Raw genomic sequence first — 27,832 nt, 5'->3', positions numbered from 1 at the left:
ACAGAAAGAATCATTTGTGATCCCGTACTGTCCTGTCTGTATACTCTCTTGCTTCCTCCCCTGCCCAGGAGCTGTGATATGATCAGACCATGTTCCTGTACGGTCAGACACGGCCATTACACAGTACATAGCAGGGGCACATTTATAAGATTATCTAATAAAAATAATAAATAATAATCTAATAAATTAGATATACTTTGTTCTTGGGAAAATCCCTGTAAGGAATGTGTATCATATTTTCAAGAGACACTGTCACAATTTGGTCAATGTTTTTACTTCTTGCCCTTGTCTTTAAGGGGTTGTCCAGTCACTCTATGTGACTGCAGAGTTAGGAATCCCTCCAGCGCACGCTGGAGGGTATGTATGCGTTTGAGTATGAGTATTGAGCAAGGCCGCACCCCGGCTAGTGACCCGGCTGTCCAGTGGGAGTGGCCAACTAGAGGGCACGGCCTTGCTCTATATAAGTGTATGGAAGCAAGGCTGTGCCCACTGGAGATGCCCTGACCGGGAGAGTGTATAACTCATACATACCCTCCAGTCTGGGCTCAGAAACCGTCGAATCCTCACTGATCATGCACTGGGGAGGACTAATACGTAGTCACACAGAGTGACCCGGGACAACCCCTTTAAAGAAACTGTTCCAGGAAAGTTTTCAACTTGCATGGCGTTATGAAAATAAATCTTTAATGGACTTATCCACTGCTGGACAGCCCCTTATTAATGGGCTCAGGTAGGACCCTCTCAGACTGGCTCCTCTCCTCTGCAGTCAGTGATGGTTCCCAACCCAACTGCTTGAACACAAAACTGGCTACAGAGGAACAGCACCGATCCTAGAGACAAGTATACACTTTTCTACAATATATTTTTTTTTTTACCTTACTGGACGCTTTAAGTAAGGGTTATCCAGTCGTGGAGAACCCCTTTTTAAGGCATTTTTCACTGTATAGTACAACACAAATGATAATTATTGAGGATAATGGTTTCTCTATGCTAATTCCTCTTCATGTTTTTGTGTGTTGCCGCTGTATACTCACTTCTTGGGTAACTTTTCCAGTAAATGGCTTCAAGGACATTATACATGGAGTTAATGGTTACATTGTTAGCAGGAAAACAAATATTTAGTAAGCTTGCTCAAGCTTTGAGGTAAAAAGTCTGCCAATGGAATCTCCATCTGAAATCGCCTCAGGCCCCTTAGTAACTGGCCCTTTCCATATCTCTATATTGATAAGTGACACAGACAACGTTACTGTAACTTGCCCTTTATTAAAAACTGAGGCATTGCCACCTAGTACACAGGGTAGTCGACTTTTGTCAGGCAAGTATTGTAGTATGTGGTCTCGTCCATTGTTTGCCTATGTCTCATCGCATTATTACAAATGTATGTTCTCTCTCGGTCCTGCTTGGTCCATTTTTGTGGTTCATATGTAGGGTTGAATTATATTATGGCCATAAGCATGCAATGGATGAAACCAGATTTTGCCACATCTCCCGTCATTGTTTCTTGGGATTTCAGACGTTGGATATCTGTTACATGTATAATAATAAAATATATCTAAATATAAAGCGTAGGCTTAGTTATGGGACTGACTCATGACTTGGTAGGATTGGCAACTTTTCCAAAAAAGATGAGGCAATCTGTGCGGTGTTCATATATGAGGAACAGGAAAGGGCGGTCTGCGATGAAGCGCGTCTGGATGGATAACGGTGTGAATCCCACCACGGTCACCATTCCGGCCTGTGTGCCTTCTTCATTCACTGTGATGCTGCCTTGTTGCTGAAACTATAGGATGTTGTATTAGCAGACGTTCCTTAGGGAAATATAACAGGCCTTCAAAATCACAAATGGACAGATTAATATGTGTACCTAGGCTTACCAAAGGGGATGTACAGTATTTTCTGACCTACCCCTTACACCACTAGTAGTTTAGATAAAATTACAGTTTTATCAGCAGAAAATTATCATTAGAGGACTAGTAAACCTGCTGCTAGGTAGTAAGCATATTCATGAGCTCTGTGTAACCCCGCCCCCCTAGCACTGATTGGCAGCTTTCTGTCCATGGGCAGTGTGCACAGAAAGCTGCCAATCAGTGGTGGGGGCGGGGTTAGTCAGAGCTTAGCATTCAGAGAACTGTTAGATTTGCAGCAGAGAAAACAGTGATATCAAAATGACAGCAAGCAGCCCAGCAAGTGATACATCACTGGAATCAGGGTCTCTTCTTCTACATTATGCTGTTCTCAGATGGGGTAGCAGAAGCCTGGTGACAAACTCCCTTTTAAAGCATTTCTGGTCAAGACTACCACATAGTCACAGTTTTGTGTAGCTAAAGTTTCATGAAATCCAAAGTTAATGGGATATTGAGTTAAAAAATGGCTAGAGATAGTTTGTCCTTGTACGGTTATCGTTTTCCTAGGGTAATGGTAGGTCTTCCCACCCACTCACAAGTTGTACATGGGGGAATTTCATATACCAGCAACGATGAAAATCCCACTGGAGAAGGAAGTCCAAATTTAGTTGGCTACTTTTGCGCCCCAATCCTAGACATGGTGAAGATTTATCTATAGACTATATCAATTTCTAGTAGTCAATCAGTTGACCATGCCTTTACTTTGATGTCCTTATTGTTTTTTTTGTACACCAGAATACTGTTTAGATATTTTGATGATTCCCCCGGAGATTCTTTCCTTGTGCCCTAAAAAATGTCCCTCGTGTTCAGAACATGAATGGTCCCTTCTTTTCTTTGTCAACCATAGTTCCTTGATGTGTTTGTTTTTACCTCTCCTAAAATCTTATTAGGGGGCTACCTCCCATAATGAAGTGCTACAGTACTTGGGTATACTCACCAGGCCGATATTGATGTCTTCGTCTGTAATGCCTGAAAAATCTGCTCTACTTGTGAACAGGTCCTTCACTCCCATATTGCTCAGTGCATCCCTCAAATTGTAGTTCTTTTCCAACTTGAAACGTGGCAGATGAACTTCTCTTGTCCTAAGAACAATTACATTTGCTCTGTTTCATATAGTCTGTAGTACAGATAACATGTTTGTTCAAGTAAGGGCGCACAGATAGTACTGTATAAAAGAGCACATCGAGTACTACTGAGTCTAAAGGTACCTTCACATGAAGCGACGCTGCAGCGATAGCGACAACGATGCCGATCGCTGCAGCGTCGCTGTGTGGTCGCTGGAGAGCTGTCACACAGACCGCTCTCCAGCGACCAACGATGCCGAGGTCCCCGGGTAACCAGGGTAAACATCGGGTTGCTAAGCGCAGGTCCGCGCTTAGTAACCCGATGTTTACCCTGGTTACCAGCGTAAAATGTAAAAAAAACAAACAGTACATGCTCACCTGCGCGTCCCCCGACGTCCGCTTCCTGTACTGTGTGAGCGCCGGCCCTAACAGCAGAGCGGTGACGTCACCGCTGTGCTGTGCTTTCACTTTACGGCCGGCGCTCAGTCAGTGTGGGAAGCAGACGGCAAGGGACGCGCAGGTGAGCATGTGCTGTTTGTTTTTTTTACTTTTACGCTGGTAACCAGGGTGAACATCGGGTTACTAAGCGCGGCCCTGCGCTTAGTAACCCGATATTTACCCTGGTTACCTGTGTAAAACATCGCTGGTATCGTTGCTTTTGCTGTCAAACGCAACGATACACGGCGATCGGACGACCAAATAAAGTTCTGAACTTTATTCAACGACCAGCGATATCACAGCAGGATCCTGATCGCTGCTGCGTGTCAAACGAAACGATATCGCTAGCCAGGACGCTGCAACGTCACGGATCGCTAGCGATATCGTTACAAAGTCGTTTCGTGTGAAGGTACCTTTAGAAAAGATCCAGCAGCAATCTGTTGACAGAAAAGTTGTTTAGACACTACTTTTTTTTCTTTTTTTGTCCACCTGAAAAATCTGATTTTCACCTGGATTCATTCTTTTAACATTGAATCCTGTGGAAAACAGATCGGTTAAATAGCCATCCATTTTTTTTACCCTTTTGAAATGGATCGGGTTTTTTTTGTTTTTTTTTTTTGCTCACTGGATCGCTTTCAAATAGATGATTCCTTGAAAGCTCACACGTCCAGTAGTATATGTTAAATATTCATTTTTCCACCTCCACTATGCAAAAAACAAATCCTTTTCAAGTGAGAAAAAAACGGACGGCTAAGTAAAGGATCCATTTTCCATAGACTTCAATACTTAAAAAAAAAAAAAAAAAAAAAAAATGGATCCAGTTGAAAACATTTTTGTTCAGGTGGACAAAAAAGTTGTCTGCACAGCCTTTTTGCCAGTGGCTTTCTGCTGGATCCATTCTAACTGATGATTACTGGACAAGTGAACATATCCTTAGCAGGTATCCACAAAACGGAGCTTTCACTTTTCCAGTATGTGTCAATGTGCTCTCTCTTAAGAATGTTTCTTTTTTCCATGTACATTCACTAGACATATTTTTACAGTCTATTATACCGACCACTTCTGTCTAACTTCTGTTTTGGTGGAGTCGGAGGTTTGGCTTACCGACTCCACAGCCCTGAATGCTGGGCCAGCTTCTGCTCAGTGCTTAGAAGCTAGACAACAGCCATGGTTGCTTTCCTAAGCAATGAGCCGAGAAGAAAAGCGGTAATATCTCAGGAACAGCTGCAAGTCTTAATAAACAGTAATTTGCAGAATCGTTAGTTATTATAAGCACAGTCTGACACTATCCATATGTGAAATTGGCATAATCCTTTTAAAAAAATTAACAAAATGAAATGCATAGTGACTTTTCGTAGGAAAAATTGGTTTGCTAATAGATTTTGGTTACAATGGAGTTTTCAGTAACAATCTCCATATTTATTGTATATTTTGTTGTGGAACTTGCCTCTAGAATTTGTCCCCCTAGTATTTATTTTTTTTAATCCACCATACAGTTCCAGAGATACGGGACTTTTTATTTAGTGTAGATTTATATTGTCTTTACAAAAGGGTGAGCATCACCGGATTCTCTGGGGCATGGTTTTAGGCTGCTCTACAGCACCCCTTGGTAAAAACAAATAGAACTAAATAAAAAAACCTCATCTGTGGGACAGTTTTGGTATATTAAAAAAAACCCAAACAAAAAAAACCAAAAACTGTAATACTCTGGGGAGCAATGGGAATAAACTAAGAGCAAAATCTCAATACTTCTGACCTCGTGACCGGTCCCTTTTAATGCAATTATTGGTGAAATGACACTACAATCATTATGCTTTTTTTCCTGTTTAGCTCTGGATGTGCTACCATTTTATGAGATCACAGCTTGTTGGGGGCTGTTGTCTAAAGAAAAGATGTCACAGGTCAACAACCCTGTTAAGGGTTTCACAACTTTGTCAGAATGGTCTCTTAACAAGCAGATCACAAGTTGTACCCCTGTTATGGCCCCCTCAGTTGTCAGCTGTAATCTTGGGAAGCTTTACATCATGGTTAAGCAAAAAAAAAAAATGTCTGTGTAATGCAGGACCAGACAGGTTCTCCAGAGCAAGAAATTCTCATTGTAACTGCTCTCTAGCCTGGGGTCCAGAAGATGAGGATCTTCAACAGAAGACCACCCCATGATCTATTAACTCAGTCTTCCCTAATGGGTTATGTGAAAAATGTGTGCTTTTGAACATTGTACACAATGAGTTGGGATTTTTCTTTTTAGCTTTTTTAATGGCTTCTGAACATGAAATCGGTCATAAAAGCCAAAAGGAAACTTGTGTCCCACATGGAGGAGTGTTTTTATAGTGGATTGGATGTGTGAGATCACTTGCCCCTGTCATGTGCACATTTGTAAGGTAGATGATGAACTGGTCAAATGAGAGCTCTTGGCCAATCAGAGTGCTTAGTTTTTCACTACAACGCAGTCTACCAGTTTGGACGTTGTACCCAGTAGGAGCCATTGCAGGGCTGTCCTACTTACAGTAGTTATGTATTTTCCTTATGCATCCTATCTTGTAACTACTTCAATGGAATTTTTTTTTTTTTTCCTTTTCATTTTAATGTTTGTGAAAAAAATATTTTTTTATGTACCGCAATCTTTGTATTTTACCTGTTATTCATGCTCTTCTGCCATCTTTCTATCAAATGTGGACTGAGTTGCTTCTCCAGGAGCTTCATACCTGATAGTTTGTGTGGCACCACTATCAGCATACTTATATTACCAACGTAAGGCAACTGCAGAACGTCACAATCCAATTCTGAATCCAAAGCAACCAAAAAGCTTCCTTTGAGCTTCATCATTGGAACTTTTACCACTTCTTTATCACTAACACGGAAATTTGCACTGTAGGTTTGCTGTAGCGGAAACTTGTTCTCCCATGTCCCTGTGTGAAAAGAGAAAATATTCCTTCATCTTAGTATTATAGACAAATGAAAAGGGATAAAGGGAACCTGTCATTAGATTCATGCTGCCCAAACCACATGCAGTGTGAATCAGAACATGGCCAAGTACGTTTCGTTTAGGACGTTGAGACGTTGGGGAGTTTCGAAAAAACATAGTTTGAAAAGCCAGATGGAGACTAAAGGGAGAGATCTGAGTAGTCCAGCGCAGCCCCCGGAAGGCTTCTGGCCAAGCCAATCCATCAACTAGAGTAGATGGAGGGCAGCATCATGACTAGTCAGGTCTCTAACTTTTAGACCTGGCTTATCAAACATTCAGAGAAAAACATAACTGGATGCTATCGCAACAGCCAGGTTCTGATTAATGTTGCCCATGGTTTGGGCAGCCTGAATCTAATGACAGGTTGCCTTTTAAGAAGATTTAACATAACTAGTGGAAGGCAAATGTGATGGACCAATCACATTGCAGCTCCCAAATTTGAGATGTTCTATGGAAAATGAAAAGCGAAACCTGTTTGGTTACTATTGACTACTCCTTCACTTTTCTTTGGCACTTGCCTCTTTTTATATGAATAAGTGAATAACTTAAAGTTTCTACTTACCTTTGAAATAGATGCAGTTGATGAGTAACATTAGGATATTGGGGTTGAGGTTGGCTAATGCCTCCTTTATGAGCCCTTTGGTGAGCTTCTGAATTCGCTGGTTAACCTTGTGGAGAAAAGCTTTTTCTTCAAAATCGCCAACTTGAGCCTCCGCATAGTAAAAGTTTTTTAGGTTATCCTGGAAGTCCTTACTGATAGGGAAATCTTTCCGTATGTAAATGTCATTGACCGATCTTAAGTTATAGCCAAAGTCTCTTCGAAACAGTCTGTGGGTTAATTTCCGGAATACTGAGTGAATAGTGGTCTTGTCATACTTGGTGCTGGCATTGATAAATTCTTTAAAGCCTAATGTGGAGAAAATTTCACTCTGAGTCTGCCCTTGCGTTCCCATTGATATTGTAGCCATCGCTGTGGACACCCCAACTGGTGCCAACAAGACATTGTCTGTTGCGTTTGTATTCTCTCTAATGGCACGGTAAAGATTAAAGCCAAACTTTGCATTTATAATGCTAAGCCTCTGAATTCTAGTTTTCCCATGGAATAGTTCATATATGTTTCCTTGGGTTTTGTCATCATCTTTGATTTCCGGAATAGCATCAATGATTTCAAAGTAGTCTTCATCTTCACCAAATATTTTATCGAAGTCTAGGTAGTCCTCATCATCATCTCCTTCCGGTATGAGATCATTGGTCACGGTTTCGTCTTGTAAATTCAATTCACTTTGTGAAGGAAGACCCCGTGCTCTCAAAGAATCCGCCCCATCGCTTTTAGCAAAATGCTCACTCAAATCTTTGACACCACATAATGCTGTAGAAATGAGCACTAAGCTTGTGGCAAGATGCAGAATGCCCATCCTTGGAGCAGCGATTCTGGAAAATCAAAATTAGTTTGAAACGAGTTGACAAAATATCGAATACATACATACATTAATGGAACAAGATTCATGTCACACTAGACCTTTTGGGACCAACACAAATCGATTTTGGAAAATGAATGTGAAGAGTCCTTACCTGAAGGCTACTTGTCGCAACTGCTAAATGGTGAATGTAAAGCTGTGGCTCAAATGAGCTAAAACATAACCTTTGCCACTTTCCAGAGTAAACTGTCCAAAACATCAAACATACACGAACGTGCCTGTACAGCTAAAGTCCTTTCCTTCTCGGAGGCCCCCTTTCTCCCTCCCTAGCATCCCTCCCCTTTTATTTCCTGTATTTCTTTGTCAAGTTTACAATAACAAACTGTGTGGAAGTTTTACAGTGTTATGAAAAGTTTCAAGGTTTTTTTTTTGTACTGCGTGAATTCTTCTAAAGTCAATAGATTATTGCTTTAGGTTACTGTCCTGCTTAATAAAAATTGGCAACTAGTTTTCCTGATTTGGATAAATAAGCAGAACTTATTCAGCGTTGTGATGAACATAAAATTGTTGTCAATGGTAAAGAGGCATAAAGAAAGCAGAATACTGTGTATACTTTTGGAACGACAACACTTTTCAATTGCAAGAGCACAGAGCAGCGGCATGTACCCACGACTTACTGATCAAAATACACTCCTCAACATTGAAATTTCAACATCAAGAAAAAAAGTTGTAGAGTTATGAAAATCGCAAACTATAAAGGCATGTTAATGATATGCAAATTATGAAAACATAAAAACAAAATTTTCACAAAACTTGATTGTCAGTATTTGGTATGAGCGCCACTTGCATAAATACATGCTCTTACACTCCTTTACATGCCATCAATGAGGTTATTATTTGTTGTCTGAGAAATGTTCTGTCACATTGCCTGCACTTGTGAATTCAGATCATCAAGATCCATCGTTGGCAGCTCCCTTTGCAATTGCCGACCAATGATATCCCAGATGTGCTCAATGGGAGACAAATCCGGAGAGGCTACAGACCATGTTTATGCGTTTGTCATACAGCCTGCTCACAGTACCATGAGCAACGTGTGGCCTTGTCTTGTTGAAAAATGACTCCTGGGACACTTTAGAGAAATGCTGTTAGTATAGCAGAAATGAAGAATGGAAGTGTCTGGCCACCATATGTTACCTAACCACACACCATAATTCCAGGAATAGGACTGGTGACTAGTGTGATGTTCCATCGTGAAGGCCTCTTCATGATATTGCCCATGTGATCTCCAGACTAATCTCCATCTGTCACTGAGTCTAAGACAAGAGTGGGACTCCTCGCTGAAGAGGATGGATGTCCATCCTACCCTACATTGCCATCTTGCTTTGCACGAGGATAGCCTTTGAGAGCAGCTGAGTGAGGTCAATGGAATTGGACGTCTTGCTCATAGCCCAATGTTATGCAAACTCCTGATTATTCGTGTAGACACAGTTTGACGCCTCAGATTCGGTATTTGTCAGCCAATTTCACTTGCAGTATAGAGTGGGTCAATTGTAGAACCAGTGGTACGACCTTGTTTCCAAAGTGGCCAGGAGCCGTTTTCAATATGACAATGCCACTTCTCATGTTGCTCATGCTACTGTGAGTAGCCTAAGTGGACTAAACGTGATACCATGGTCTTCAGCATCTCTGGACTTGTCTCCTATCGAGCACATCTGGGTTGTCATTGGATGACAATTGCAGAGGGAGCTGCCAGCAGCAGATATTGATGATTTGCCCAAGTGTATTCAGCATGACGGAAAATTCTTCAGACAACCATTAATAACCTCATTGATGGCACCCAAGGTGTGTGTGTGTGTGTGTGTTTTTTTTGCGTGGCGCTCATACTCGATACTGAATCAAGATATGTTGAAAATTTTGTTTCCATTTTGTCATCATTTGCATATCATTAACATGTCTATTCTTAGATCTTATTATTTCCAGAACTTCAATACTTTTCCTTCTTGACGTTGACATTTTAATGTTGAGGAGTGTAGTTGGTCTTTCTAAAGACTTTCAGTTGAAATTTCAATTATCTACAATAGTAGAGGCACATTTGCCTAAGATATTGGTTTCTTTTCAGCCTTGATACTGTTTTCATCCTCATACACAATTTCATATTAAAGGGACTCTATCACCAGGTTTTTTTCAACCTGATCTGAGAGTAGCATAATGAAAGGGCAGAGACACTGATTCCAGGGATGTAGCACTTACTGGTCAATTTGCTGTAGTTTTGATAAAATCATTGTGTTAGAATATAGCTAGTGGACTAGTAAAAAAGGCTTTCTAAACTTAGTTTTTCCTATGCTAATTAGCTATTGGTTAGTCGGTGGGGTGCTTTTTTCCCCCCCTGTGGGCGTGAGAACATGGTTTGCAAGAGCTGGCGTCATTGGCTTTCTTCAGCCACATGGTTGTTCCTCTGAAGCCAAGTGTACACTTCCCGACTACCGAGGAGCACTGTGCAAGTCCAGAAGTGAGGAAGACGTCTTCTCCATGTCCGGGCATGCGCAGTGCTCCTCTGTAGCCGAGAAGTGTACACTCGGCTTCAGAGGAGCAACCATGTGGCTGAAGAAAGTGTCAGCAGCTCCTGTCTACATAAGATATTCAGGTTTTCTTTCTGATAACATTCCCTGTACCATGAAGCTTCTCTGCTTGATTTACAGCTGACTAGAAGATTACCACCCATTAAGGAGGCCAAACCGAGACTGCAGAAGCTCTTCCGAGACTTCTGGCTGTACTCCGTTCTTATGGGCTTTGCAGTGGAAGGTTCAGGTAAAGTAGTTATCACAAATGTGTCTTTCACATGCATACATTTAAAGGGAATCTGTCAGCACAAGCTCCCCTTTCCCAGACTGTAAGATTGTCATCTATACTTTTTATTCTGCAATTTGTTGTTCCCTGACTGAAAAAAATTGCTCTTTTCATTCATAAACAAATGAGGCCTAAGTGCTCTGGGCCATTGCCTTCCTTGCTTGCTTCACTGCCCAACCCCATTTTCCACTGCGTGACTGCCCGCTCCTTAGGTGTGTAGCCAATGAGCTGTCCGTCAAGTAGCGGGAGTCGGGGCAAATAGAACTGGGAGGCAAAGGGTTGGGAAGTGCTACTAGATACCCATAGCACTTTTTAAGTCGTATTTGCGTACAAATTAAAACAGCAATTTTCTTTCTTTTAAGGCCAGAAGTAACAGGTGACATCAGTGGCTGACATAATCTTTCAGAAAATTACAAGACCATATAGACAGATATTGGGGTGGCTCTACAATGTATGGTCTCTTGTTGAGTTTTGTAAATTATATTCTTCAGTAATATTCTACAATGCTGCCCGTGACCAGCCACAAGAAATCTATTCTCTTCCCCAATGGCAATGCATATGCCTTGTATGTGTTTGTGTTGCCACCATGGAGGTGCCACACAGCAGCCCTGGACTACCGGTCCTTACTCTAAAGCTATAATGCACCGCTATACAGTATGGCTTTGCACCCATGAAAGGAAGATGTACATATAAATTTGTCATTCACCATATTTCACGCATTGTCTCCAATAATACTGCATTTTCTCCTTCACTGTCTATTTTCCAAGCAAATTGTCTCTCTACATTGGGAATGTTTTATATTGCATCCCTCTTAATATATAAAATCTGTAACTTCTTAACTCTAGCCATGGTTTTGATTTTTATAGGCAACTTTCTTAGGTCATCATGTTTTTGTTTCTGTGTGTTTTCCGCAAATGCCAACTTCTTACAATCCTTCACAGGTCTGTGGCCTGAAGAGTGGTATGAAGGAGTCTGCGAAATAGCTACCAAGTCACCATTGCTGACATTTCCTAGCAAGGAGCCTTTGCGTTCTGTCCTGCAGTACAACTCTGCGATGAAGAATGACACTGTGACATCAGTAAGAGCCTTTAAATGTAAGTTCTGTGACCTAGTTTGTGTGATGTTCAGTTTGTAAAAAATGTGTTTGTTTTTTTTGTTTTTATAGGCAGAACTTAACGAGCTAAGGAGCACAATCATCAATTTGCTGGATCCTGCTCCTGAGGTTTCTGCACTCATCAACAAGCTAGACTTTGCCATGTCCACCTATCTGCTCTCTGTCTACCGTTTAGAACAAATGAGGTGGGCTTAACTACAGAGTCACATACCTGCTGTCACCAACACGTTGGATTGCTTGCATCTATTATACCTTCCCTTATTTATTTTACACCCATCTCTGTCTTAGAGTTTTGCACTCAACTGATAAGGATCGGTTCCAAGTTATGTTCTTTTATTTTGAAGACAAAGCTATCCAGAAAGATAAATCAGGTTTGTGTGCTGTTTTCTATTAAGGTTTATTCATTTTGTAATGCTATTTGCTGGTTTTGTTCTCTTCATTGTATAGGGTTGCTCCAGCCATGTTAGATCGGTGTGAACCATGCAGTTCCACCGTGAATCTGCTTTATTTCTGGCAGCATACCGGCAGCTGACAAGTATTGTGCATCAGCTCCTACTAAGAGGAATAGAAACTGCTCTGCAGGACCCAGCAGCAGCCACTACGCATTGAATGCAGCTGCACACAGTGCAGATCCGTTCAGTGTTTACATCTGACTGCTGCCACAGCTAGAACAGCGCATTGGTGGGGGTGCCAGGTCTAGGCCCACCCTTATCTGAAATTGATGAACAATTCCATGGACAAGTCGGCAGGATCACATGCTTGGAGAACCTCTTTATCTCCAATTTATGTGTCTGCTTCAGAAGAACTTGCAACAGCTTTCAAATAAAATGTTCCTGAAGGGTTTTCTCATCAGAAAACTTAATGTATTTCTGAGAAATTAAAGTTTCTCTATCGCCTCTCATTGGGGGACACCGGAACCATGGGTGTATGCTGCTGCCACTAGGAGGCTGACACTATGCAAATCAAAAAGTTAGCTCCTCCTCTGCAGTGTAGACCCCACCGACAGGAAGTAGGATATTCAGTTTAGCTTAGTGTCAGTAGGAGGTGGACACGGGTTTTTCTCCAGGCTGCCTTGGCCTGGGTGGCGCCTTATTGGCCCCACGCATGGCAGCCTCGCTGCTTTGGCGGCCGCATCTCTGAGTCTGGCGCGGTGGCCTTATAGGCTACCGCGCTGCCTTTTTCCTGCCGCACTGTGTTCTGACGCGGCACGGCGGCCGTGCAGCCAGCCGCGCCGTTTCCTCTCCCTGGCGCTGCACCCTTACAGGCAGCCGCGCCGGCTTCCTCCTGCAGCCGCACTATTCTTTTCTGTCACAGCCGCCTCCTTGTGGCCGCACTATTTTCTCTCCCGGAGCGGCGGCTTTGCAGGTAACGGCGCCACCTTCTCCTGCGGTCGCACTGCGCCATTTTTCCCGGCATCCGCACTTCTTCCGCGACAACGGCCCTTCCCGGCGGCCGCCGGCCTCAAATTTAGGTCCCGGCTTTTACCGGGGCCTACTTCCGGCGCCGCGTCTCCTCACTTCCTTTCCTTCGGGCGGGCTTTTCTCCCGCACGACTTTCATCGGCGAGCTCCGCCCACCGGCGCTATCTTGGTGCTCCTGGCCTGGCGGTTAGCTCCGCCCATCACTCCCCGTGCAGCTGCAGGTACTTATTTCTGCGCCAGGGACACTTTTCTTCTCGCAGATCAGGCGGTTTCCCATTCTCAAGAGCGCAAATTCCTGGAGTCCTCGCCATCTTCTCCATCTGTCAGGGCCACAACAAGTTTCGGACAAGAGGGTGCCCCAGATGTGACTGCCTGTTCTCCTTGGGGCTATCGTTCCTGAGGACCATCTTCCAAGCCGTGCAGCCTTCCATCTGGAAACCGCAGCGTCTGCCGTGAGTAGCTCTGCACTGCAGACTGACACTCTCCCCTGCCCCCTGTCCCCTAACCTTCTGACATTTTCCTCAAAGGGCCCGTTCGGCCTAATTTTTAGGGAGGTCGCTCCCGGCCTCCTACTTTTCCCCTACTCCGTTGCCTTAGTGAAACACTTGCGTGTTCGTCTTGTAACCGCAAGCTCAGGCAGGCCTACAGCAACCCACATTATGCTCACCGCCCAGGACCCCCATGCTGTTCCGTCTGAGAGTGAAGTCCCCACCCCAGGCTGGGCCTCCTCTCTGTCTCTATCTGTAGCAGATCTCACACGGGTGTCCCACACCCTTGTGTCCGTGTTCGATCGGTTGCCCCTGCAGCCTTCCGTAGTAGCCAGTTCGGAGGATAATTGGGGCCGGATTCAAACCAAATCGCTAGCATGAGGGATATGGTTCAAAGCCTCATTGGAGCGACCAATCAGACCTGTGGCATCAAATATTCCTCTACGGAACCCGCAGATCAGGCGGTTTTCGTTTAGACGGTCTAAACGACCTCCCAAGGTATTCGCTCCTCATGCTGAATTCGAGGAGCTTCTGGCCAGAGAAAGAGAGAATTCGACCAGACGTTTTCAAAGAGGCAAGCGTCTTGGACTCTCATATCTCTTTCCTCCGGATCTCATCGCCAACTGGAATGAGAGGCGATAGAGAAAGACCTCTCCCTCTGTGGATCCGCCGGCTGCTAGACTTGAAACCAACACAGTCCTCACGCTGTCTGGTGGGGTGTCTCTGAAAGATTCCATCGATAGGATCATGGAATCCTACGCGAAGTCTGCTTCCGAAGCTGTCGCAGCATCCCTATGCCAGGCCTTTGCTTCCACTTGGGTTTCGAAGTCTGTATCCAAAGGGGCTAAACGACTCCGTTGGGGCATTCAAGCCAGCTCTCCACCAGACCGGCTGGCGGAACTTGCCACCCAGATTACTCACGCCGGGGAATAATTGCTTCCGCTTCCCGGGACGGCGCGTCTTCTGCCGCTCAGACGCCCAGTAATGTTGTTGCCAGCCGTCGCACCGTTTGGTCATCAAAGAAGTCCCTTACCAGCCTGTCTTTTCAAGGATCACGTCTTTTCGGTTCCAAGCTGGACCAAATTATTAAGGACGCCACTGGCGGCACCAGTTCCCTTCTCCAGAACTCGCCTACCTCCCTTAGGTGGCAACTTCGGTCTTTTCGGCCTTTTTCGTCGTTTCGCGGCATCAGATTCCTCTTCCCAACAGCAGAGGCCACAGGCACGTTAAGAGAAGACGGTATCCTTCGGACTCACTCCTTCCTGGCGTTCCCGCCACTCCTAAGGTGGATCCTCCAGGTCTAGGACTGGAAGACCCACCTAGGCATGACTCACGAATAGACCCCAGCCTGTTTCCCAGGCTGGGCAGCCGTCTCCTCTTCCTCAGGGACGTCTGGGTCTCCTCAGTAGAGGACGCATGGGTCAGGGAACTTGTATCCCCCGGATACAAAATAGATTCATTTCACGGCCCTGGGATCTTTTCTTCGAATCCCGACCTCCGAGACCCCGCTAGTTCCGGGTTTCTTTACAGCCATTGTTTCCCTCCTTAAATCCGGAGTAATCGTTCCCGTCCCAGAACAGGAACAGTTCACAGGCTTCTCTTCGAATCTCTTTGTACCGAAAAAGGACGACAAGGTTCGTCCCAGTCTGGATCTCAAATTGCTGAATAAGAAGTTTCGTCTGAGGCACTTCAGGATGGAATCCCTTCGTTCAGTAATTGCTTCCTTGGAGGCTCAGGAATTTCGGTTTCAGGCTCCCGAAAGTCTATCCATCGTCCCCGACACTAGCCATTGCGGGTGGCTCGTCAACAGGAAAAGGTCCTGTCTTGTTCTTTCTCAGCGCCTCGTATTTCTGGGCATGTTTTTCGACACTTGTCTGACCAGAGTCTTCCTTCCCGAAGACAAGATATCCCTCCTTCGTCGGGAAGTTCGCGTGCTCCAGGGTTCTCGGCTTCCCTCCTTTCCGATGGGCCATGAAGGTCCTGGGGAGGTTGGTTGCAACATCGGAAGCGATTTCCCTTCACCCATTTCATTCAAGACCTCTTCAGCAGGCTATTCTATCACAGGGGGACATTCCCTGCATCGTCCGATCCGGCTTTCTTCCCGGGTCAAACGGTTCCTCGACTGGTGGCCGAGGTCACCTCCCATATCCCAGAGCAGATCCTTCCTTCCAGTTCTCTGGCGGGTGGTGACGACAGACGCCAGCCTGCTCGGCTGAGGCGCGGGGCTTTGTCACCTGTTTTATTCAGGGTCGTTGGTTGGTGCAGGAGTCCTCTCTGCCGATCAATGTCCTCGAGTTCCTGATCATCTTTCTGTCTTTTCTTCACTGGGTAAGGATTCTCAGGAATCTGCCAATTCGAATCCAGACAGACAATGCCACAGCTGTGGCATATGTCAACTACCAGGGGTGGACTCGGGAGTTCTCTGGCCTCGGCTGAGGTTTCCAGGATCCTCCTTTGGGCAGAGGCAACGGTCCTGGTGAGATCCGCAGTGCGTGTCCCCGGCGTGGACATTTAGGCCGCCGACTTCCTCAGGATGTTCTGAGGGGTTCCCCCCTTTGAGCCTCTCAGGGAGTTTTCCCTGTCAGTTCTATCTCGGAAGGTGGCTTTTCTTGTGCCCTTCACTTCAATCCGCCGCGTTTCTGAGTTGGCGGCTATTTCTTGCCGACCTCCTTTCTTGGTTATCCACCAGGACAAAGTGGTCCTCAGGTCTCCACCTTCCTTCCTTCCCAAGGTGGTTTTCACCTTCCACCTCAACGAGGACATCGTTCTACCTTCCTTTTGTCCAGCTCCGACTCATCCTTTGGAGCGATCGTTGGACAGGCTGGACCTCGTCAGGGCAGTGAGGATCTCCCTGGCTAGCACGGCCGCTTTCCATAGACGGATTCTCTTTTCGCCATCCTTGATGGCACGCGTAGAGGCCTGCCGGCTTCCAAGGCAACTATTGCTCGCTGGATCAGAACAGCAATTTTGGAGGCTTACCAGGTCAAGAACAGAGTGCCCCCTCCTGGGATAAAGGCTCACTCTACCCGGGCAGTCAGCGCTTCCTGGGCGGTACGCCACAGGGCTTTGTTTTGCAAAGCGGCAACCTGGTCTTCCATCCACACGTTCGCCAAATTTTACAAGGTCCATACCTATGCTTCGGCGGACGCCAGCCTGGGCAGAAGGATCCTGCAGGCGGCAGTGGTGAGTCCTTTGACCTGATGGAAGTCTGTTTTTCCCACCCCAGGGACTGCTTTGGGACGTCCCATGGTTCCTGTGTCCCCCAATGAGAGGCGATAGAGCAAACAGGATTTTTGGTTGCTTACCGTAAAATCTGTTTCTCGGAGCCTCCATTGGGGGACACAGCACCCTCCCACGTTGAACAGCTCTGTTTATTGTGTTATACTGTTAACGTTTGTGTTCTTTGAACACTCTTTGAGTGTTTGAAACTGTTAATCTGTGGAGCGCTGCGGAATTTGTTGGTGCTATATAAATAAGATTATTATTATTATATTATTCTTTCTCTTTTACACGTTGCTTCTCCTACTGCTTTCTCACTAACTGAATATCCTACTTCCTGTCGGTGGGGTATACACTGCAGAGGAGGAGCTAACTTTTTGATTTGCATAGTGTCAGCCTCCTAGTGGCAGCAGCATACACCCCATGGTTCCTGTGTCCCCCAATGGAGGCTCCGAGAAACAGATTTTATGGTAAGCAACCAAAAATCCTGATTTTTGCATGTTAATCTTCGTCTTTTGATTAGCTGTTTGCTTGGCAATTTGAATTCTAGCAAATATGTAGATTGGAAACCTTCTGAAGTAGACATTTGGTAAGTCTTGTTTTTGGTTGAATAGGTGACTTCTTAGCTAATTGAGTACTGTGCATAACTTTTATAAAGTGCTATAGGGGATTGTTTTGAATTAGACGTGGTTCTTCTAGGCTCTTGAATATCCAATGATTATGATATGTAGCAGACTAAAGGCACAGTTACACTAAGCGACGCTCCAGCGATGTAGACAACGATCCGACCTAAAACTAGATCGCTGGAGCGTCGCTGTTAGGTCGCTGTAGAGACGTCAAACACAGCAGCTCCAGAACGATGCAGGAGCGATCCAGTGACGTAACGGCGACTCACTTATCGTTCACGCTCCATGTAAAAACATTGCTGACATCGTTGCTTTTGCTGTCAAACACGACAATAAATGCCGATCTAGCGACCAAATAAAGTTCCAGATTTCTAGCTCCGACCAGCGATATAACAGCGGGATCCAGATCGCTGCTGCGTGTCAAACTCAACGAGATCGCTATCCAGGACGCTGCAACGTCACGGATCGTTGTCGTTCTCGTTGGAAAGTTGTTTAGTGTGAAGGTACCTTTAGTAAGGGACACTTGTAACAGCAGGGAGCTCAAACTGCAGTGACACATGGCAGGATAGTCTCGCTGCGGTCTCCAGTGCTCCTTGGTAAACCATCTGATTAGGTAAGGAGCAGTTATACTTACTCTTGCCAGAATACATGTTATAGTACGATATGACAGTGCCTTGGCACTTAGTGGAATACCTACACAACCAAATTTCTGGAGGATACAGACAGCCACGGCATATGGGGTCCTGTGATCATGTCACATACTTGCTGCCACTCCATTTATTGTCTATGGCATTTATTATCAAAGAGAGCTAAGTGCTGCTCTCTGCTGTCAGTTAGTCCCTTGGACAGAAAATGGAGCCTCAATTTGCCTATGCAGCCACACTCCACAGGAGACAGGGGCCCTCTGACCTTATGATTGACTGGACAGCATCTGTGAGATGCAGGATATTCTGTTTGTTGGGTGATGTTAAAGGAAACCGGTCACCGCCAAAATCGACGATGAGCTAAGCCCACCAGCATCAGGGGCTTATCTACAGCATTCTGTAATGCTGTAGATACCCCCCCCCCCCTTGATGTATCCTGAAAGATGAGAAACAGAAGTTAGATTATACTCACCCAGAATGCTGTAGATAAGCCCATGATGCTGATGGGATTAGCTCATCGTCGATTTTGGCAGTGACACGTTCCCTTTAAATGGAAAGCTTGAAGATTTTAGCACTTTAATAAATCACTATAGGTTTGTGCTTTGGTTTTCTGGTACAGAGCTTCCTACCCCTGCATAGGCCAAGTTGAATGAAGAACTTCTGGCCTTCATCCTCCATTAGATCATATTTTGTCCTAAGATGCCTCCAAGATTGTGTGAAGATACATTGTGAATAAGTGTTTACAGCTATCTCTTCTGTAGAAGTGAGACTGTTCTAGATGCCAGGCTTCATCAATTTGACATCAATTTGACATGTCTGGTACAGCAGTCAAATTTAGGAAAGCCTTTTATTCTTCAGTATTGGAGTAAAGCTCCCCATGCACATTAGACTAATGTCGTCGAACCTGCCGATATTGATGGGTTCGGACAACAGCCTAAGGTGTATGGGCAAAATGTTGATCGGCATGTCTGATTTTGGACTGCTGATCGGATTGTTCTTCTGGAGATAAGTCGCTGCTAGATATTACTGTCGATGACACATGACCGGTCAGCCAAGTAAGCACTCCTGTATATAGGAGAGCTAGCCAAAATGGCGTTAGGCCAAACCATTCTTTGGCCGACAGCCATCTGATGTGTATGGTAGGCTTAAGGCTTCATTTAATAAAGCAACATCAAGGATGGGCTATGGTAAGCTTAATGACACCAAAGAAGTGCAAAAATTAATTAAAATACAGATCAACATATGCAACTATGTAATATTTCTTATCAGAGAAATCTGCTTCTTTATCCTCCCGGATTGATTATTAATTCTCAGTTTTCAATATCCGAGTAAATTCTGTATTCAGTGAAGATGGATTATTACATTACTGAGATAGGAGATGGTGTTGATAGGATTCCATGTAGAATGGGGAGCGGAGGAGTTATAAACAGAGTTTGATGTATTTTTACTTTCATTGTAATATGTGAATCCTCGTGATTGTGGTGATGAGAACCCTGACGTTACCACTTCGGTGCATTACATTTAGTATTACTAATAATTATAAATGAGGCATTGATAAAGCAGTCAGAGCTGGAATCGCATTCAGGAGTTTGGCTTAGTGACCCCACATTTGTCTAACAAAATATAACAATGGAATGGCTAATGGTTCAGAACAAGATGTGAATCTGTTGATTGGTCATTTGTACTCAAGAATATGAACAGTTTGAGGTGTTGTAGATAAAGTGTTGTAATTCATTCTTGGTCTTTTCAGGGATGATGCAGTGTGTTATTGCTGTAGCTGATAAAGTATTTGATGCCTTCTTATCTGTAATGGCCGATAAGGTAAGTGATGATTGGCTTCCAAATGTCTGCCTTCTACTGCTTTGCCTCATGTATACTGCTTAAAGAGACATTCTCATGGTATTAGATGGATTTAGTAAGACAACATGAAAATAAGTACATTTGCAGTTGACTTGCTTTTTCTATCTGCTGTTGTGCTCCTGCTAGGAAAGCTTTTATCTCACATAGTGTTCAGCTAGTTTTCAAGGTGCGGGAATACCAGAAACTAGCCCAGTGTGTGCAGTAGCTACATTCCTGGAGCAACGTTAACTCCCAAAATCCCAGTCCTCTCTCCTCAGCCAATTGATTTCTGTACAGCAGTTGGCTGGTCACTTCCCTGACCCTTCATGTCTGCTCTTGACCAAGCTGGACTTCTCAGCTCTGCATAATCTCAATCCCTATGGCACCTAAAGTCAGCGGTTTTCAAAGCAGCTCTTATCACTTTCATGAGTACTGTGCTTGTGCTTGTCCTTGTTAAAATGTACTGTTATCACTATACTCGGATATAGTAATAACAATCAGAACAAGTCAGAACAATGAGAGCATCAGAAGGAAACTGACCAGAACTTTCAGACAAGAAAGAGTGCCTTAGCAACTACCAGGAAGCAAGGAGACTGCAGCGCTTTGAACTGCTCAAGACACAACTTGAGAATAAGGCTATGTGCACATGTTGCGGATTGGGGTGCAGAATTTTCCGCACAAAATCCGCATCTCCTGGCAGAAACCGCAGGTGCGGATTTGCCGCAAATTTTGTGCGGTTTTGATGCGGAATTAATGCGGATTTTCTGCGGATTTTCTGCGGTTTTTACAACTGCGGTTTTCTATAATGGAAGGGTGCAGAAATGCTGCTGTTCCGCACAAAAGAAGTGACATGCACTTCTTTTCAATTCGCAGCGGATTTTTCCGCACCATTTGCACAGCTTTTTTTTTCCCTATTGATTTACATTGTACTGTAAATCACTGTGCGGAACTGCAGCATTTCTCCTCGGAAAAATCTGCTGCGGATCCGCACCAATTCCGCATCGTTTGCACACATCCTAACACTTTAAGAATGACCTGTACTTTATGAGTTTATCTCTAAGGGCGCAGACAGATGGCCACATAACTTATACGAGGATTGCTGTTTGCTCTCCTGACCTGAGCTTGACAGCTATGTAGAAATAACAGTACAGAGCAAAAGTTTGGGCTCACCTTCTCATTTAAAGATTTTTCTGTATTTTCATGACTATGAAACTTGTACATTCACACTGAAGGCATCAAAACTATGAATTAACACATGTGGAATTATACTTAACAAAAAAGTGTGAAACAACTGAAATTATGTCTTATATTCTAGGTTCTTCAAAGTAGCCACCTTTTGCTTTGATGACTTCTTTGAACACTCTTGGCATTCTCTTGATGAGCTTCAAGAGGTAGTCACCGGGAATGGTCTTCCAACAATCTTGGAGCAGTTCCCAGAGGTGCTTAGCACTTGTTGGCCCTTTTGCCTTCACTCTGTGGTCCAGCTCACCCCAAACCATCTCGATTGGGTTCAGGTCTGGTGACTGTGGAGACCATGAGTTTTATCTCAACTCATTCATTGCAGCTGCCATAAAGCGCAGCTACCTTCACAATGCAGTAATAAGGTGTGCGTCTCCAATATGTCCGCTGCCAAAAAGATTTCAAACTTGCATCTAATAATAAGGTTAAAGATAAATATATTTGACATTCCTTTATACTACTGCTTGAATTGCATGTAAATCACACAGACTATCATGTGGAAATTCCTTCCACATTATTAGATTCATAGCTTCACGGCATAGCTGGAATCAAGCCAAAGGAAGCCGGTTGTGCTATGTTCAAGGGCAGCTGGAAATAAGCATCATGATGCTGGCCTACATATACTGTCGCTCCTGCCATTATAAAGTGTGTTATTTCTTCTGTTTTTCCTTTGTAAAGCCTAAAACAAAGGAGAATGAGGAAGAGTTGGAGCGCCATGCTCAGTTCCTGCTGGTGAACTTCAATCACATTCACAAGCGCATCAGGAGGGTCGCAGACAAGTATTTGTCTGGGCTGGTAGACAAGTGAGTAGAACATATCCACAAGATTCAGGGTGATGTATAATTATTTGGTATGTACATGTGTTACATAGGCTGGATTTGCGAGTCATTATAAAATGAAGACCAAATGAAATATTCAAAAGTTCTAACACAAAGCATCAAGTTTGTGTAAACTTTCTCCCTTGTTTTTAGGTTCCCGCATTTACTGTGGAGTGGCACAGTGTTGAAAACCATGCTTGATATCCTGCAGACTTTATCTTTGTCACTTAGTGCGGTGTGTATCAATTCCTAAGAATTAGTATACAGTAAAGTCTTTACATGCAGCACAGTGGCTCAGTGCTTAGCACTTTTATTTTGCAGCACTGGGGTCCTGGATTAAATCCCATCAATGACCTCACATGCAAGGAGTTTGTATGTTCTCCCCATGTTTTGTATGGGTTTCCTCCATGTTCTCCAGTTTCCTCCCACATTCCAAAGACATAGGAATATCTTTAGATAGAGAATTCAAATTGTGAGACCTAATGGGGACAATGATAATGATGTCTGTAAAGTGCTGTGGCATTAAAGGTGCTTTACAGACATCAACATCGCTGATTGATGTAACATTGTATTAAAGAGGACCTTTCTCCAAATTTCTCATGGTGGAACAGTCTAGTAGTGGCTGCAAAGCAGAATAAAACATGTTGTTTGCTTTTTAATTTTACCTCACCGTTGCGGAGATATTAGTGATCAAAGTATTTGATAAATAATGAGTTAATCTTCGTTAAGTCCAAGTGGGTGGTTATAACAGTTTTCGCTGGATGTACCTCTTCCCCCTGTATGATGTTGACCAATCATAAGCAGGCAGCAAAACTAAAGTGAAAAAAAGAACCCCCCCCCCCAAAGTATACTGTTGGCCATTTCTGTGTGTGGCATATAATTACAGACAGCCTGATCTCACTATAGAGCCATTACAAGTTGTTATGAGCACAATAGACATACGTGATTACTGACACCTTTGAGCTTTTATCTCCTGGCAGTCAGCCTGGGAAGGGGCAGCACAGCTGAGTTTAGTTGTGTCACATTACAAACATTTCTATCAGCTTTTTTCCTCTTATGGCACTGTTACCTCAGCTGTACTGCACATACCCCCACAGGGACTGCAAGGAGATGAAAGCTCAAGGGTGTCAGATATCACATTTATGTCTGTTATGCTTAACTTGTAATTGCTTTGCAGTGATATCAGGCTGTCTGTCGTTATATGCCTCACGCAGGACTAGCCTGTTATGAGCTATGGTGGGGGGCGTGTTCTTTCCCTTGAGTGTTTCTGCCTGCTTCTGATTGGTCAGCATCATACAGGGGTAAGAAGTCCACGCCCTCGGTCGATACTCTCTGATAAGCCCACTTGGATTTAATGAGATTACTTAATTGGCTGCCAAATACTTTATTAGCTATTATCTCCGCAACAGAGAGGTGAAATAGAAAAAACCACAGAACGTTTTATTCTGCTCTGCAGCCACTATTAAAGTTCAACGTAAAAAACGTGGTGAAAGGTCCTTTTTAAGAAATAACTAAGATGGTAGTGCATGAACTTAAAAGTAAGAAAGCATAATAACTCATGCACCACTTTCTTCATGGCTTCCACTAGGTATAACCCAGTGTACCACTTTTACTGTCCGTTTATTGATCGAGCCTTGAAGATTGTCCTTATTTAACCTAATAGGATACTATAATTGCAGTGCTTTTATGATCACACTGATGTTGTCAAATTTTGCAACGTGTTTCAGGACATTCATAAGGACCAACCATATTATGACATTCCAGATGCTCCTTACAGAATCACTGTGCCTGATACTTATGAGGCCAGAGAGGTAAGATGATGATACTTTTTTCCTTTTTAATCATTTATAAATGATTTGTATTAGGTTTGTAATGATTGTTTTCAACCAAAATCTCACATTTTTATTGCAAACATCATCAAAGTATTTTCACTTGCTTTATCACAGAGCATTGTTAAGGACTTTGCTGCTCGATGTGGGATGATCTTGCAAGAAGCTATGAAATGGGCACCGTCGGTGACTAAATCCCACCTGCAGGTATTAACAGGAATCTTGAATTTTTATTTTTGCAGGGTATTGGAATCTTAGACAGTATTGGCATGATATTATTATTATTATTATTATTTATTGTTATAGCGCCATTTATTCCATGGCGCTTTACAAGTGAGGAGGGGTATACATAATAACAAGTACAATAATCTTGAACAATACAAGTCATAACTGGTACAGTAGGAGAGAGGACCCTGCCCGCGAAGGCTCACAATCTACAAGGGATGGGTGAGAATACAGTAGGTGAGGGTAGAGCTGGTCATGCAGCGGTTTGGTCGATCGGTGGTTACTGCAGGTTGTAGGCTTGTCGGAAGAGGTGGGTCTTCAGATTCTTTTTGAAGGTTTCGATGGTGGGCGAGAGTCTGATGTGTTGTGGTAGAGGGTTCCAGAGTAGGGGTGATACGCGAGAGAAATCTTGTATACGATTGTGGGAAGAGGAGATAAGAGGGGAGTAGAGAAGGAGATCTTGTGAGGATCGGAGGTTGCGTGTAGGAAAGTACCGGGAGATGAGGTCGCAGATGTAAGGAGGAGACATATTCCATAGTTGCTTAATATATGCCAGCCCCACTCCTGCTATGGGCCCTGCACTCTTCTAAAGAACACCTTCACCTATATCAAAGCTTTTTTAATGGCATATCATTAATATGAGCAAAACATGTTATCTGAGAATGTCTTATCTGCACCAATTAACAAACAAAAGGGTTTTTAATGATTGTTGGAGCAGCCTCTTCACTAATGTAAATAGCACAGGCACTGTTTGGGTCAGAAAAGATAAGGGGGCATATGTTTTAAGGTACCGTTACACTAAACGACTTACCAACGATCACGACCAGCGATACGACCTGGCCGTGATCGTTGGTAAGTCGTTGTGTGGTCGCTGGGGAGCTGTCACACAGACAGCTCTCTCCAGCGACCAACGATCAGGGGAACGACTTCGGCATCGTTGAAACTGTCTTCAACGATGCCGAAGTCCCCCTGCAGCACCCGGGTAACCAGGGTAAACATCGGGTTACTAAGTGCAGGGCCGCGCTTAGTAACCCGATGTTTACCCTGGTTACAAGTGAACACATCGCTGGATCGGCGTCACACACGCCGATCCAGCGATGACAGCGGGTCATCAGCGACCAAATAAAGGTCCTGATCATTCCCTACGACCAACGATCTCCCAGCAGGGGCCTGATGGTTGGTCGCTGTCACACTATAACGAGATCGTTAGCGGGATCGTTGCTACGTCACAAAAAGCGTGACGTTGCAACGATATCGTTAACGAAATCGTTATGTGTGAAGGTACCTTTATTGCCAGCATCTTCCTCAAAAGCAAAAAACTGAGTTGGACACTAAGCTACTATGCGTGCAAAGTGTAAGGGCACGTTCACACTCAAAACCAAAGAAAAAAAAAAAAATGAGCATATACCCTGCAGCAAGTAAATAGTACATGGAAATAACACCGCTTACTTAGTTAACTCTATTTTGATAAAAAAAAAGCCATCCCACCACGAACCACGACAAGGAGTACCCATCAGGAAGGTCCGAACATGTATAGTATTAAAACCTTACCATGTGTCATGCAACATCAATGTGAGTAAGGGCAGAACAGGATACGGCCCGACTTAGACCCCCATCCATGGGAAGCTATACCGGTGGAATACTTGGTTCAGAAGGGGAGCCATGCCCCCTGTATGTACAGAGTATAAGAGATTACATTAAAACAAAAAAACTGAGCTGGACTATAAGCTGGTACAGTTAGGCCCATATATATTTGGACAACATTTTTCTAATTTTGGTTATAGACATTATCACAATGAATTTTAAACAAAACAATTTAGATGCAGTTGAAGCTCAGACTTTCAGCTTTCATTTGAGGGTATCCACATTAAAATTGGATGAAGGGTTTAGGAGTTTCAGCTCCTTAACATGTGCCACCCTGTTTTTAAAGGGACCAAAAGTAATTGGACAATTGACTCCAAGGCTATTTCATGGACAGGTGTGGGCAATCCCTTCGTTATGTCATTCTCAATTAAGCAGATAAAAGGCCTGGGTTGATTTGAGGTGTGGTGCTTGCATTTGGAAGGTTTTGCTGTGAAGTAAACATACGGTCAAAGGAGCTCTCCATGCAGGTGAAACAAGCCATCCTTAAGCTGCGAAAACAGAAAAAAAAACCATCCAAGAAATTGCTACAATATTAGGAGTGGCAAAATCTACAGTTTGGTACAACCTGAGAAAGAAAGAAAGCACTGGTGAACTCATCAATGCAAAAAGACCTGGGTGCCCACGTAAGACAACATTGGTGGATGATCGCAGAATAATCTCCATGGTGAAGAGAAACCCCTTCACAACAGCCAACCAAGTGAACAACACTCTCCAGGAGGTCGGCGTATCAATATCCAAATCTACAATAAAGAGAAGACTGCATGAAAGTAAATACAGAGGGTTCACTGCACGGTGCAAGCCACTCATAAGCATCAAGAATAAAAAGGCTAGACTGGACTTTGCTAAAAAACATCTAAAAAAGCCAGCACAGTTCTGGAAGAACATTCTTTGGACAGATGAAACCAAGATCAACCTCTACCAGAATGATGGAAGGAGAAAAGTATGGCGAAGGCGTGGTACAGCTCATGATCCAAAGCATACCACATCATCTGTAAAACACGGCGGAGGCAGTGTGATGGCTTGGGCATGCATGGCTGCCAGTGGCACTGGGTCACTAGTGTTTATTGATGATGTGACACAGGACAGAAGCAGCCGAATGAATTCTGAGGTATTCAGAGCCATACTGTGTGCTCAGATCCAGCCAAATGCAGCAAAACTGATTGGTCATCGTTTCATACTACAGATGGACAATGACCCAAAACATGAAGCCAAAGCAACCCAGGAGTTAATTAAAGCAAAGAAGTGGAATATTCTTGAATGGCCAAGTCAGTCACCTGATCTCAACCAAATTGAGCATTATTTCACTTGTTAAAGACTAAACTTCAGACAGAAAGGCCCACAAACAGCCAGCAACTGAAAACCACCACAGTGAAGGCCTGGCAGAGCATCAAAAAGGAGGAAACACAGCGTCTGGTGAGGTCCATGAGTTCAAGACTTCAGGCAGTCATTGCCACCAAAGGGTTTTCAACCAAGTACTAGAAATGAACATTTTATTTAAAATTATTGATTTTGTCCAATTACTTTTGGTCCCTTTAAAAACAGCGTGGCACATATTAAGGAGCTGAAACTCCTAAACCCTTCATTCAATGTTAATGTGGATACTCTCAAATGAAATCTGAAAGTCTGAACTTCAACTGCATCTGAATTGTTATGTTTAAAATTCATTGTGGTAATGTCTATAACCAAAATTAGAAAAATGTTGTCTCTGTCCAAATATATATGGACTTAACTGTATAAGTCCATAGTGTAAAAGCACGTAGGGTATATGGTCACTTTTTTTGTTTCTTTTGTTTTTTTTTCTTTTGTTTTATCCTCAAAAGAGAAATATACAATAATACCACACATAATACAGTGATAAGTGAGTGCAGATGATATAGTAGTAAATTTACCTGCAGTCCTATGTAACACCATAGATAACACACAGTGATTATTATAAATACAGATAATGTAGTAAATGTCACCTGCTTAAAGGTCCCATTTAGTTAAAGCAACCATCGATTGTCTTATGTGTAGTTAATCAGCGATTCCATAATCGGCGGTTTAGAGAGGCCAATCACACTTGGCTTACTTATTCTTCAGGTGATTTTTGAT

At 43.7% G+C, this 27,832-nt stretch overlaps 2 protein-coding genes across 6 annotated transcripts in view; one reads left to right on the top strand and one right to left on the bottom strand.

Moving 5' to 3' along the window:
* Nucleotides 1–27,832, top strand: part of PI4KA (phosphatidylinositol 4-kinase alpha) — a 149,392-nt gene that overhangs the window by 74,686 nt on the left and 46,874 nt on the right. For all 4 annotated transcript variants that reach the window (XM_077293431.1, XM_077293429.1, XM_077293430.1 and 1 more), the window contains exons 20-28: nucleotides 10,489–10,597; nucleotides 11,578–11,714; nucleotides 11,802–11,935; nucleotides 12,039–12,121; nucleotides 19,898–19,968; nucleotides 21,904–22,028; nucleotides 22,197–22,278; nucleotides 23,771–23,854; nucleotides 23,990–24,079. In XM_077293431.1, the coding sequence (XP_077149546.1) occupies nucleotides 10,489–10,597; nucleotides 11,578–11,714; nucleotides 11,802–11,935; nucleotides 12,039–12,121; nucleotides 19,898–19,968; nucleotides 21,904–22,028; nucleotides 22,197–22,278; nucleotides 23,771–23,854; nucleotides 23,990–24,079 (915 nt within the window). The remainder of the gene's footprint in view (nucleotides 1–10,488; nucleotides 10,598–11,577; nucleotides 11,715–11,801; nucleotides 11,936–12,038; nucleotides 12,122–19,897; nucleotides 19,969–21,903; nucleotides 22,029–22,196; nucleotides 22,279–23,770; nucleotides 23,855–23,989; nucleotides 24,080–27,832) is intronic.
* Nucleotides 1,244–27,832, bottom strand: SERPIND1 (serpin family D member 1). Of its 2 annotated transcripts, none has more exons than XM_077293437.1 (5): nucleotides 27,703–27,832; nucleotides 6,934–7,802; nucleotides 6,042–6,315; nucleotides 2,842–2,986; nucleotides 1,244–1,780 (listed from the first exon to the last, which is right to left on the bottom strand). In XM_077293437.1, the coding sequence occupies exons 1-5, from the start codon at nucleotides 27,717–27,719 to the stop codon at nucleotides 1,589–1,591; spliced, it is 1,497 nt and encodes a 498-aa protein (XP_077149552.1). In that variant the 5' UTR covers nucleotides 27,720–27,832; the 3' UTR covers nucleotides 1,244–1,588. The 2 variants fall into 2 exon arrangements, with proteins under 2 accessions (XP_077149552.1, XP_077149553.1); XM_077293438.1 differs by lacking the exon at nucleotides 27,703–27,832 and adding an exon at nucleotides 7,944–8,084.

Source organism: Ranitomeya variabilis, chromosome 1, assembly GCF_051348905.1.
Source record: "Ranitomeya variabilis isolate aRanVar5 chromosome 1, aRanVar5.hap1, whole genome shotgun sequence".
Lineage (NCBI taxonomy): Eukaryota > Metazoa > Chordata > Amphibia > Anura > Dendrobatidae > Ranitomeya > Ranitomeya variabilis.
This window is presented reverse-complemented; position numbering and strand designations above follow the sequence as displayed.

Bases quoted from the DNA above. Each gene is read 5' to 3' on its own strand.
- SERPIND1 (XM_077293437.1), bottom strand. The intron at 6,316-6,933 runs GTAAGTAGAAAC...CTTTTCACACAG, and splicing joins CAACTGCATCTATTTCAAAG to GGACATGGGAGAACAAGTTT. The intron at 2,987-6,041 runs GTAAAATACAAA...AATTGTTCTTAG, and splicing joins CAGAAGAGCATGAATAACAG to GACAAGAGAAGTTCATCTGC.